Source organism: Aricia agestis, chromosome 3 (genome assembly GCF_905147365.1).
Source record: "Aricia agestis chromosome 3, ilAriAges1.1, whole genome shotgun sequence".
Classification (NCBI taxonomy): Eukaryota; Metazoa; Arthropoda; class Insecta; order Lepidoptera; family Lycaenidae; genus Aricia; species Aricia agestis.
Window position 1 is genome coordinate 17,381,229 of NC_056408.1, and position 13,593 is coordinate 17,394,821.

A 13,593-nucleotide genomic window follows, 5' to 3' on the forward strand; every position below is an offset into this window, starting at 1 on the left:
ACATTCTCCTGAGTCCGGTAAAAAAATGAATATTCGTATGTTTTTCCTAAAAATTCTTTATTTGTTACAGATAATTTTAAGCCACAAAAGTGTCGACGCAGCTACTGTAAATCGGGCAATCGATTTCCTTCAGGATTTCATACTCCGTGGAAAGGAATTTATCTTAGATGAAAATATCATAGATGATGTATGTTTTTATCTTAAGTACCTATCAACGTGGGTAGTTCGTTGTTAGAAACTTGATAGTGGCATTCATCTTCATTACCGTTCGTAACCGTACGTTTTTGCGAGATAAATCAAAGTTTCATAAAGATATAGGTAATAGGTATACTTTGATTTACCTTGATAAGTTTTATATGAACAAAATATTAAAATTGATTTAGTAATATTACTAAATCAATTTTAATATTTTGTTCATACAAAACTTATCAAGGTTGTTAACTTAAGTGTTCTTGATCTGTTTCATCTTTATGCTTATATAAGCATAAAGATGAAACAGATCAACAGACACACTTTTGCATCTTTAATCTTAGTATGGACTGTAATTTTAATTTTAAATATAAAAGTGTATATTTTATATGTATCACAAAATCCTAATATCCTATTTCCTACTAATATTATAAAGGCGAAAGTTTATTTGGATGTATGGATGTGTGGATATATGTTTGTTACTCTTTCACGCAAAAACTACTGAACGGATTTTAATGAAACTTTACAATAATATAGCTTATACATCAGAATAACACATAGGCTACAATTTTACCCGACTTTCAAAATGGGGGAGGTGTTATGTTCGTTTTCTTATGTTCAACGATTACTCCGCCGTTTCTTAACCGATTTTCAAAATTTTTCTTTTGGTATGTAGGGTATCATCCCAATTTGGTATTATATTCACAAAAGTGGTGATCTGATGAAGGATCCATAAGTAATCGAGGGAACTCCTCAAAATTTATAGGGAAACATGTGGTGACTTCGGTTTCGTGAGAAGTATTCTAAGCATATGCTACCAACAAGTAAGATTTTGCACCAAGGTTTACCTACCTGGTATACCGTGGTTTTTTTTTTTATTATGAAAATAAGGGGGCAAACGAACAAACGGGTCACCTGATGGAAAGCAACTTCCGTCGCCCATGGACACTCGCAGCATCAGAAGAGCTGCAGGTGCGTTGCCGGCCTTTTAATAGAGAATAGGGTAATAGGGGAGGGTAGGGAAGGGAACGGAATAGGGGAGGGTAGGGAAAGGAATAGGATTGGGCCTCCGGTAAACTCACTCACTCGGCGAAACACAGCGCAAGCGCTGCTTCACGCCGGTTTTCTGTGAGAACGTGGTATTTCTCCGGTCGAGCCGACCCATTCGTGCCGAAGCATGGCTCTCCCACGTGGTTCGGAAGGTGCTGAGAGAACTCCTGATTCCTTATAGATACAGGTTTGGGAGTTTCGGCGTTTTTTTAAGAACGGAAAGCATATGCTACTATGCAAATTACATTCATCATCATCATCACTACCATAATATTATACCATGCATCGTCCCATGATTATGAGCCTTTTCATAGTCTTTTAGATCGAGGCTCGAGTTTGTCAAGCGATAATTAAAAAAATCTATACTTAATATTATAAACCTGAAGAGTATGTTTGCTTGAATGCGCTAATCTCAGAAACTACAGGTCCGATTTAAAAACTTATTTCAGTGTTAGATATCTCATTTGTCGATTAAGGCTATAGGCTATATTATATTATCACGCTAAGACTAATACGACCGAAGAAACTCAGGAAAATGTGGTAAAAACGGGGAAAATATTAGAAAGGGTTTATCTCACGAACTACTGGAGCAATTTTTATAGCAATATCTGGCACTTATATAGAGTAGACCACGTGAAAGGAGTATTTATAGCTATTTTTATTTTGAAAATGTACGGTTTCTGTGAAATTCCTAATTTATGCGGGCGAAGCCGCGCGGGACATCTAGTATAATATATATTTTTCAGATTTACAGAAGAATCCATACGATAGCTAGAAACAAGGTGGAGGACAAAGAGGGTAGGATTCTGCGCAAACGTGCAATCGAATTTTTAGGTAAATTTTACATTTCTAAACTTTGTATAAAACACTATTTAAATATATTATTACAAAACCTCTCACTTACAATATTTTAAATAGATTTTATACTAATACGCCCATGGTAAGCATAATAAAAAAATAATTAGTATTTTATTATATTGTAAGTCGATTTCTTTTTTCAGCAAAATATCGAAGGGTCACCGCCGACGGTATAAGTCCGGATGTGGTTTTGATGACGTCCTTGAAGGAGAGCCTTTTTATTAACGTGCCGGAAAACAATGTGCATACTAAGGTACTGTCACAGTATGCATATATTATACACATAGCTGGGCACCGTTAATCAAATAGTTAACTTCGTTAATCGTTAATCCGTTAAAAAAAATGTTAGCTTCGTTAAACGTTAAATCGTTACATTTCGGACGAATTAACGCAAGTTAACGTTAATCGTTAATCCGTTAATATGTAATATGGCCTTGTTGTAACTAATATCATTGCGTTAGTTTACATACAAAACCTGTTGGCTAAAGGTTTTGGAAGTTAAAATGTTAGGGACAAAACAAAATACTTCTAAAATTATTGTATTCTATCTAACTAAATTATACTGCACTCTTCTTTATCAACATGCAAATGATTTATAATAACAATAAACAAATCACGCCTCCGTGGTCTAGTGGTATAGAGCGCGGCTCTTGACTCGGAGGTCGTGGGTTCGATTCCCGCGTTGGAAACATGTTATTTCCAAGTTTGGTTAGGACAATGCAGGCTGATCACCTGATTGTCTGACAAGTAAGATGATCCATGCGTCGGATGGGCATGTAAAAAGTCGGTTCTGCGCCTGATCTCTCGCCGGTCGTGTCGGTCTTCCGTCCCACTGGGTTATGAGAGTAAAGGAATAGAGAGTGCCCTTGTGTACTGCGCACACACTTGGGCACTATAAAATTACTCCTGCGTAGCTGGCCTGGTTTCAATGAAACCGGCCACCGTCACCGAAACCGGTGTGGGAGCTATTATTATTAAACAAATCACTCTCTCTATAAGCACCGGCGCTGAGTAATGAAATGATAACACGAAACAAATCTCTTCACACTCGCACGCGCCTGAAAATGTATCTAGTATTGTTTTTGTTTCACTCGCTGCTGCCGTGCCACGGCGCCGCGCTGCCCGCCCGCCCGGCACTTGTCGTTTCATACTAACTGTGTGAACCTGTTTTCGCGCCGCGCCGCTGTGAGGTCCGGTAAATAGTAGGCATTGGATTAACGATTAACGGACTTCTGCATATTAACGGAAGTTAACGATTCCGTTAATATTTTTAAAAGTTAACTTAAAAGTTAATCCGTTAATCAAAATGTTAACTTCGTTAATTAACGATTAACGGATTAAAGAGTTTATGCCCAGCTATGATTATACAGTAGTGTAACCAATCCAAGCTAACTTTATAAAAACCAGCCAAGTTCTTGAAATTAAATGAAATTACTAATATACAGCACCTATACAAATGTTTTGGTAAAAAATGCTTAAGGTTGTGACATGTTCATTGTTAAACTTTTTAATCGGGACTTAACGCGACTTATTTAAGTAGTAATGCTACTACGAGTACATACTTTTTCTCGACGTTTCGGCCGTGTTGCAACGGCCGTGGTCACGAGGGGACTGCAGGAGCGCGACGTCTTCGTTTGAAGAAAAAGTATGTACTCGTAGTAGCATTACTACTCAAATAAGTCGCGTTAAGTCCCGATTAAAAAGTTTAATTATAATGCAACGCGAAAGTTTAAAAAGTTATGTTCATTGTTCATACCAATATGAGAACCAAATAGTCATTCAATAGTTCGAATGTACGAAAAATAGGTATATGTCTATCTGGATGGAAGCCGGTGATGTGCACTTACATAGTTATACTTTCCATGATTTAGTATGTGTCTAAGCAGACTAGACCGAAATTACGCGGCCGAAGTTTGGCATGATTACGCTTGCGATGCGCTACGCATACAATATAACGCGCCGTTAATTCGGCATGGTGTGTCATCAGCAATTTAAAATACATTTCAGGGGTAATTATTATGCCGAAATTCTGCCGCGTTTTTTCGGCCTAATGTGTTTAGACACTATTAAATAATTGAATGATACATGTAAATTTTTCAAATCCTATCAAACGTGATTGGTCCTTTGATAGGCATTTTGAAATATTCTAAAAAAATGAAAATTGTCATCCTATTTTAGATGGATCTCAACAAAATTCTATACAAAGCACTTGTGGACGATAACGAGAATGCTCTTAAAGTTCTTATGGATGTAATATGCCAAAACTGTGAGTATATGCTTATTGACTGTTTTTTTACATAATAAAGAATTAAATATCAATATATCATAAATAATATGAGGGCATACAAGCAAACGGGTCACCTGATGCAAAGCACCTACCGTCGCCCATGTACACTCGCAACATTAAAAGAGTTGCAGGTGCGTTGCCGGCCTTTTAATAGGGAAGGGCCTTTGATATAAAATAATTGACTTAAACTCCATACACTTTCTGTCAAACCCTTTTATAAAATTAAAGATAAGTATCCATAACAATCTGAGTGCCGCCGTCAGTGGTTGAATTATAGAAATTCCTTTTTAACACGCTTCTTTAAGCTTGGGCTCAAAGATACATGAGCACGATTTTTACCTTTCTCCAGTAGTCCAATTAATTCGAATCTTTGCATAAGTAACTATGAGCCAATGACAATGAAATAATTAAGAGCGACAAAATTTTTGGATTTTATAAAAAAAAAAAAAAAAAAAGTCACCAGCAGTATTTTCGGACCTATACGACCTGCAAACCTTCAAGAAGAGAGCGTATACCCTCTTAAGGCCGGAAACGCACCTGCAGCTTCACCTTTTGATGTTGCGAGTGTCCATGGGCGACGGTAGTTGCTTTCCATCAGCCTGCCTAGCATACGCCGACGAGATATCTCACTCTACATGATTTCTCGATGTTTGATGGTTTGTATCTAAATCTCTATTGACCCTAGCATGACAAACATTTTTTTTCGCGTAGATCGAAATAACACATTTTTATAGAGTTTGGTCTGGTAATGTCGAGATTTGGTAATGTCGAGATTATGACATTATGATTATGTATTATGAGATGCGTAGTTTTTAATTATCTCGAGAGTGAGATATCTCGTTGGCGTATGCTAGGCAGGCTAGTGATCCGTTTGCTCGTTTGCCCTCTTTTTTCATAAAAAAAAGTAATATGAAAATAAATAAAGCGTGTTTTTTAACTACTATTATTTCGTCTATAGTCTATACTGTGATTTTTATCAAGTATACAATAATTATACCTTCTTTTTTTTGACAACTTTTAGTGACGATACGCAAGGAATCGTTGCTACAGTCTGCGTTGTACAGGGTGCTATCTGCTCTTTCGAGTTTTTCTATGAATTGGGACACCTTAAAGTACTACATGTCTCATTGTGAACCAAACAGCGCCTTTGAGCTTGTAAAGGTATTACAACATCTTACTTCCCTAACTATTTTCCCCAGCGTTTCGGATTCCGGAACTTACAATAATTCTAAAAGTTTCAGTTCTAAACTCTATTGAGGCATTTCCTGTACAAACATAGAAGTCAAAATTACTTTTTTACAGTGCTGCTACTTTCACAGTGACCTCTATGTAAGGGACACATACACACCCTAAAGTATTATTAAGTTCTATAAAAATCCTGTCAATCTTCATTCGAAATTTTTCTTAGACAATAACATCTAAAAGCATTTTACCATTTCAGTACATATTACAAGAAAAGTTCCCAGACAGCAGAGAAAAGCTCCTCCATGGCCTAGAAATATTGTTGAGTGGGGATGTGGAGGAAGATGTTTTTGGAGAGTTATTGGAGCAAGTATTATTAAGTGAAACTTGTAAGTACTCTTTCGTAACTTAACATAAATTATGCCACGGCTAGATGACCCGCTGAACTATATAGTTCAGCGGGTCATCTACCTATATAGGTATCACTTCCCTCAGAATATAAACCTGCCATGGACTTACGAACATTTCAAAACTAAAATTAGCCAAATCAGTTCTGCCGTTCTCGAGTTACAGCGAGACTAACAATTTTATTTATTTAGATAGGTTTTAATTATTATATTCATACGATGAGCGTAAGTTCATACATGTTGCTACCTCGTGTGATACGTTTGAGAAAACTGTAATTATTCAAACTGTACAAAATATTCACGTAAACCTTAGAAAATCTTTATGTTGGAAGAGCTTATGATAACAGTATGATTAGCGTAATTCTGGAGCTAATATTTTATTAAGTAGGCCCTTAGATTCTATAACTGCAATAGTGTAGTACCACAGGGCAATGTTTTTGGACCCATTCTTCATGATATTTTTTTTTCAGTGAATAACATCGAAGCTGATGTTCTGATGGTAATACTCAGAGCTATAACAGACAATAATATACTAATACAAAAGTATATTATACAAGTTATCTCTAAAGCCACAAATTGTAATGATTTAACAAAGATGGCGACAGAAATATTTGTAAATAGAATCGGATTATTCGAAAAAGAAGCGATCGAAAAATTAATCGTTGATTTGTTTAAAGTGTTGCATAATTTTAAGTCCAACGACAATAATAATGCGGTGGTAGTTTTGACTTTCATTAACGTTTTAATGAAACAGATAGATTGTGATCAATTTAAGATTATAAGTTGTTTCATTGACATGGATCCACCCAACTTGCACGTGTTGTCGTGTATGAGGAGAGAATTTAATATGACCGAAGAAGATTGTGAGATTGTATACACGCAAAATAAGGATAGGATTACGAGACGCTTGTTTGAAGACGATATACTCGATGATATTAACGATAAATTGGAGTTTTTGACGGAATTCTCCGACACTTCGCTTCTAAATGACGTAAGTATGTTTTAATTAGCACAAACTCTGAAGTGTGTCCGTAGTCTAGTAGTTTAGAGATTGGCATTCGACTCGAAGGGTTCAAACTTCAAATCCCGAGTTTGAGTCACATTCTTTTTAATTTTGCTTAGGTTAATCCGGGCATCACCTGACAGATTTACTGTTAAGAAAGATGATCCATGCGTCGGATGGGCGTGTATAAACAGGGTCCTGAAGTAATCTCTCGCTGGTCGTCTCGATTTATACTAACAGGGTTATGAAAGTTTAAGTTAAATTACGAACACACTTGGGTATTATAAAAATGACTCCTACGGTACTACTAGCTGGCTTGGTTTTAATAAAACCGGCCACTGATACCTAAATCGCTTTCATATTTCTGTTTTCAGGATGCAATCGATTTTATCGTAAAAGTTATTGACAACGTTTCACAAAACTCAACAGTGAATATTCACGACAATCTAGAAAAATGCCTCAAACGTATAAAAAGTAATCTCACATCGATATCTTTAGAGACGATATCTAACAGCATAAACGGCTGGGTGAAGAAACATTTGAGTATTCTTGAAGGCATTGGAAAACGATATATAGAAAACAAAGAAAAGAAAACTATGTCCATCATGAAAGTCTTTTGTGAAGTATTTGAAGTCGAAAGTGTGTTGGAGCGAAAACAAATATTGATAGATACTTTACTCTTTATAATAAATGAACGACAGTCACTAAGTTTCTTTATGGTGGAACAAAATTTGAAGGATCACGTGGATTGCATAGACATCATGATGAAGGTCGTTGATGATGATCAGACGAAAGCGATTTTGAAAGGTAAGATCCATAATAAAATTAAAAATCCGAAAGTGTGTCTGTCTGTTACGTCTTCAAAGGTGAAAGGTGAAAATGTACGGTTCCCGCGCAATAAACGAATCTTGGCGCAACGGAGTTGCGGGCGTCATATAGTTTCCTAATAAGTCAAAGATTTTAAAATAGTAGTATAATAGTAATAGGTCGCACACAACTTTAAGATCAGTTAGCAAAAATGAAGGTTACTTTTTCGTTGCGCATCGGAAAGTATGTTAAAATAGACAAGTACAAAACAAAGTACGGTATATAATATATATAACATAATATCCATTATCCATTGTGACTATTTTTATTAGTAAGTAATTGCAACATTTAGGTCTTGTAACAGTTTTTCTAACTTAATAGAATAACGATCAGTATGGATTTTTCAACAGCATCTATGATAGTGTATAGCATAAACTCAATCCTGCAGATCATTCAAGGCAAAACAGTCCCTTAAAATGAGTTCACTGTGAAAATTGTAGCATGGTCAGTGGTCACCATAGAAACGGTTTCTTTCTACAGAAGAATAGGCAAAATGAGAATTATACAAGACAAAGTGACAGTTAGACAATGGAAATCCGCAATTTTGTCGATAAAATCTGTCAGTATGTCGATTATTTTCCATGTCAACTGTTATGTTAATTGTTAGCCCTGCTGAAAGAGTTACTAAGAATTCTATGTTTATATGAGAAATGTCCCAAGGTAATTAATTTTCCCTTTTTTTAATGTAATGAGGGGGCAAACGAGCAAGCGGGTCACCTGATGGAAAGCAACTTCCGTCGCCCATGGACACTCGCAGCATCAGAAGAGCTGCAGGTGCGTTGCCGGCCTTTTAAGAGGGAATAGGGTTATAGGGGAGGGAGGGGAATAGGGGAGGGTAGGGAAGGAAATAGGGGAGGATAGGGAAGGGAATAGAAAAAAAAAAGCGCTTAGCTTTCAGCACTGTATATCAAACTTACTTTTTGTCTCTAATTAAAAAATAAGGTTTACTTTTTACATTTCTAGGGGAAGGCTCTGATTGCCCTCTTAAAAAAGTTGGGATACAGTTCTGTAAAGATTTCATATCGTTGACGTACAGACATCTCACACGCAAGCCGTACGTATTGCTCGACCCTCAGTTGAAGGATGCCGCGACCCTGTTGATAGACATCGTCAAAGAATCCCTAAAGAATGGTGACCTAGAAAATATATTGGAATTAGTGGATGAGGTAAGTTATAATACTATTATAGTTTGTGACGGTGATGATCCCTGTCCATGTAAAGTGTGTGCTGTGGCCACACAAGACAGAACATTTATACTTAATATTATAAATGAGAAAGTGTGTCTGTCTGTTACCTCTTCACACCTAAACGGCTGAACCAATTTTGGAGAAATTTGGTATAGAGATACTTTGAGCCCGGGGAAAGGACATAGGATAGGTACTTTTTATCTCGGAAAAGTGTACGGTTTTCGCGCGATTAATTAATTTTGACTAACATAATAACTATTCTTTATTTTTAGCTCTGGCCAACCTACCTCGGAGTGTCAACGTTTGAAGACAGACACTTCATTCTTCTCCACCTGTCCCGCTCTGTCGTCCGACTGTCTCCGAAGTCCAAACCCATGCAGTGGCTGTTGCAGACCCTGGACAGTCCAGACACCAAGACACGGGAGAGGATAATGCTTATAGACGTGATTCCCGAGGGCGAGGAATATAAGTAAGTATATTTTTAAAAGTTATTTCCCGCTAGTCAGTCCCAGGTTTATAAATATGTATGCCGCGGTCTAGAAGCGGCAGCGTCCTAGGTGCCCGGCAGATTTCGTACATGGGGCGGCAGAAATAAAGTGGCCTGCACTAATAAAAAATAAAATTTCGGGACTGGGTCTAGTAGTTACCGATGCTCCATGACTATTAATCTGTTTTAATTAGTTAGAATAAAATAAATCAAATGCTATAAACATACACTGTGTATTTTTACACCATTTGATTTAAAAAAATGTCATCAAGGAAGGTTTTATACAAATTATCTCAAAACTCTTTTCAATATTTTATTCCTATAGTTTCGGATTTCACGTAACATGCCTATGCCATTTTTTATCCTATATAATTTGTATTGATCGAGTTATAGATATTAAACTTAACTTTTTTTTTCAGTTCGGCATATTTCAGCATCGCCTCCCGACTGCCCACGAGATTGGATGAAATCAAAGGAACCCTGTCTTCGTACTTCAGGGGGATCCTCGAGTCCTTTGCCAGGACTCGCAACACAAAACTACTAGAGATCATCATGAATTTTGCTTCGAGTGAGTATTGAGGTTTATCAATTTCTGAATATAGCATAGTGAAGTTATTTGATAATAAAATGAGTAAAGATAATATATTCATAAAAGATTAATCCAATAACAGTTTGACACGACACTATGAAAATTCTGCAATGAATTTTTATAGTTGCAAAAAAATTCTGCAATGAATTTTCATAGTTGCAAAAAAATTCTGCAATGAATTTTCGACCGGCACTTTCTCGTTAGATCCATATTCTAAGGCCCGTATAAATAGTCAGTACTCAAGATGCATCCCGGTCTCAAGACACGGTTTAGGCTCTGTGATTGGTTGCCTGTCAAAATTTGGACCAATCACAAAGCCGAACCGCGTCTTGAGACCGGGTCGCATCTTAAGTACTGACTATTGATACGGGCCTAATACATTGAATGTGCGTCGTAGATCGGGCGTGCGATTGAGTTGGCGAACGAAAGGACATTCGAAGCAGGGCTGAATTTATATTTTTATGAGTATAGGCTACTATCGTTTTGCCGCACCTATGTAGGAACAATGCCGCCATCCTAGGACGCTGCCGCCCAAAGGCCGTCCATACTGCATATACATAAATCCAGAGCTGACTCGAAGCATAAGAATCGAGTGTGGTCTTAATTCTAGGTGCGGACGCTCGCGGCTGGTGGGACGACGCGATGACGGTTACGGTGTACGCGCTGTCCGTCCACGAGGACATGTCCCTGTGCGAGGACATGTACAGACGCTCCGAGTGCGCGCTCGGCGGCGTCACCAGACTACTCGTGCCGCTGCTGAGGTACCATCGAATAAATTGATTCCTAGGCAGTTGACAAACCTACGTCGTTTGGTTGGCTTATGTCAATTCAATGTTAGCTGTGATCGGTCCGATGGGTTTGACTTAACGCGACCAAATTACTTAGGTCCACCATCTGCCTAGGAATCAACTTCTCTGATAGTACGTAATCTTGTTTTCGGGTTCCCTAGCCACTTGTATCTAGAATTTTTAAGTATTTTTAGACGAATACTGTTACAAGTCACAAGAATATTCAAGAATATTAGGTAACGTAGTCAATAATGGAATAGGCATGCACAGTTTGCGATTTGTGATTTGAAGCACGTAGGCAAATACGCTTTAGGTAGATTGTAATCAGACGAGTCGTTGTTGGTAAATCTCTATGTAAAAAATCCGCGAACTGCTCTAGACTTGGCTGGGGCACTATCGTGCCCTAGATCTGACTACAGTACACATGCGCCGATTACATACAGTTTAGCTGAAAGAATTTAACGTTGTTCGCAATTTATAATTAGTAATTACATTGAAAATCATCACTAGGTTCTCAAAGGCATCATTTTGCGAGGAGTTCTTCTCGTCGTGTCTCCCGCTGCTGCTACCTCTATTGGAGAAGAAACCCCGTGCTGCTTCCATGCACTATACCTACCAGAAATACGTTCAAGATACCATCAGAGCCTTCACTGTACTAGAGGTTTTGTTCCAAAAGGTATGTAGTTTCATTTTTTAACCGACTTCCAAAAAGGAGTAGGTTATACGGTCGGCTGTGGATATTTTTTTTATGTATGTTCAATGATTACTCCGCCGTTTGTGAACCGATTTTCAAAATTTTTCTTTTGTTGGTACCAACTCGGAACAATAGCCTATGTATTGTTCCGAGTTTGTACCATGTTCATAAAAGTGGTGGTCTTTTCTCATTCCTCATGGGGAACCATGAGGAATGAGGAAAGAGGGGACTCCTTGAAAATCAAATGGGAACATATGGTTATTTTTGTTTTATGTGATGTATCTTGATCAAATGCTACCAAAAAGTAAGATTTTGCACCATGGTATACCACGATTCGGCAGATGCTGAACAGAACTCCTGATTCTATGACAGAATTTAACTGCAACTTGTAGGACTGGTACCAACTTCAAAATAATGAAGATTGAGAACAGAAATACTTAGTACAGACTACAGAATAAGAATTATTGAATGCTTTTTAGTTCATTTTAGAAAATTACTATTGTTTTTACCTTGGAAGTCGGTTTTAATTTTTCGTTTGAATATGTCAATTTATGAATATGTGCCAGTAAAAGCGCTGTCCGTCTATTAAATTTTTAGATTTTGTAAAAAATCGGCAAATATGTGTGTCTGTTAAAACTTTCACATAACGTTTAACGTTAGGTGATTGTTTACGCTTAATTTAACTTCGTTCTGGATAGAGTTATGAAACTTTTAATATTTTTGTTTGCAGGTACCCCGGCAAAGTATCGAGTCGCCAAAGTCTCGTTTGTACCACAAAATCACGGACAAAGTCGGGGACTCTCCGTTTTGGATCGTGAAGACGGCTTGTAAGTTGGGACTTACGCTCAAAGCCAGCGTCAAATGTCCAACCGACGCCGATGACAAGATGAAAAATAGTTACAGGTACGCTGATATGATTTTTGAGCCATAATGCAAAAACATTAGGTCGAAAACACACTGGTTCTGACAGAAATTTTAATATTTACCTACATAAAAACTTAAAATTAAAAAGTTATTAATTGTTTGTTGCATTTTTATACTATAGTTTGTGCGTTTTATGATGATATGCGTGACACATTATAATTGACAATACCTAATAAAAATTAATCGATAATTTAAAAATATTGAATTACTTCGTAAAGGAATTGCAATCGAAATTATCGATTCCGTTATCCGTACTGATATTTCAGTGGTGCCGGCGATTTAAGATGGCCGCCCTTTTTTATCGATTTGATTTTGATTCAACAGAGTCAATCTCTATTGACATAAGTTCCGTTTCATGCATCTGACATTTTTCAAATGTTTTCGTAACAATAATTTTATACTCCTATTTCACAGTTAATATTTATAATTTATATTTAATAAGTTAGCATTTAGCAACTTTTCATTTTTATTCATTTAAGTACAATAATTATAGGAAACATTTGTTTTTGTAGGTGGAATATAATTTATTACATTTAGATTTATTTTGTTTTCTTGTAAAAAACAACCCGTAGAATATGAAAACTGTCACCCATATCATCTTAAAACGCACAAACTATAGTAGTAGTATTGTAGTTTTTATAAGTGTCAGATGATATACTAAGATACTTTTTATGATATAGTATATACTTTTTATAGAGAAGTATGAATCGTATGGGTATAAGAATTAAGAAGCCTGAATCTTCTGAATTATAATATATTCAGGAGATTCGTAAGAGATACATATATACATACATAATAGATACAGAAGAACTCATAAGAGTTTGAAATAACAACAACAAATTTTCATTTAAAACCACACAATACGATTTAATGACATATAATTTTGTAATGTGATGAATAATTATTAATAATTGTTCTATACAGGGTGTAACAAAACTTAGTGATAATACTTTAGGGTGCGTATGGATCCCATGTATAGAGTTCACTGTGAAAGTTGCGGCGCTGAAAGAGGAATTTTTTTGAACACATACACACCCCAAAGTGTTATCACTTTTGTTACGTCCTGTATGTTTTATTGATT

At 36.7% G+C, this 13,593-nt stretch overlaps 1 protein-coding gene across 2 annotated transcripts in view; it reads left to right on the forward strand.

The window, feature by feature from the left end:
• Positions 1-13,593, forward strand: part of LOC121725568 — a 56,248-nt gene that overhangs the window by 9,414 nt on the left and 33,241 nt on the right. For both annotated transcript variants that reach the window (XM_042112582.1, XM_042112583.1), the window contains 14 exons: positions 71-187; positions 1,986-2,073; positions 2,241-2,350; positions 4,276-4,363; positions 5,406-5,545; positions 5,826-5,955; positions 6,444-6,964; positions 7,351-7,783; positions 8,807-9,009; positions 9,303-9,499; positions 9,937-10,085; positions 10,717-10,867; positions 11,405-11,570; positions 12,319-12,491. In XM_042112582.1, coding sequence (XP_041968516.1) covers positions 71-187; positions 1,986-2,073; positions 2,241-2,350; positions 4,276-4,363; positions 5,406-5,545; positions 5,826-5,955; positions 6,444-6,964; positions 7,351-7,783; positions 8,807-9,009; positions 9,303-9,499; positions 9,937-10,085; positions 10,717-10,867; positions 11,405-11,570; positions 12,319-12,491 — 2,666 coding nt within the window. The remainder of the gene's footprint in view (positions 1-70; positions 188-1,985; positions 2,074-2,240; positions 2,351-4,275; positions 4,364-5,405; positions 5,546-5,825; positions 5,956-6,443; positions 6,965-7,350; positions 7,784-8,806; positions 9,010-9,302; positions 9,500-9,936; positions 10,086-10,716; positions 10,868-11,404; positions 11,571-12,318; positions 12,492-13,593) is intronic.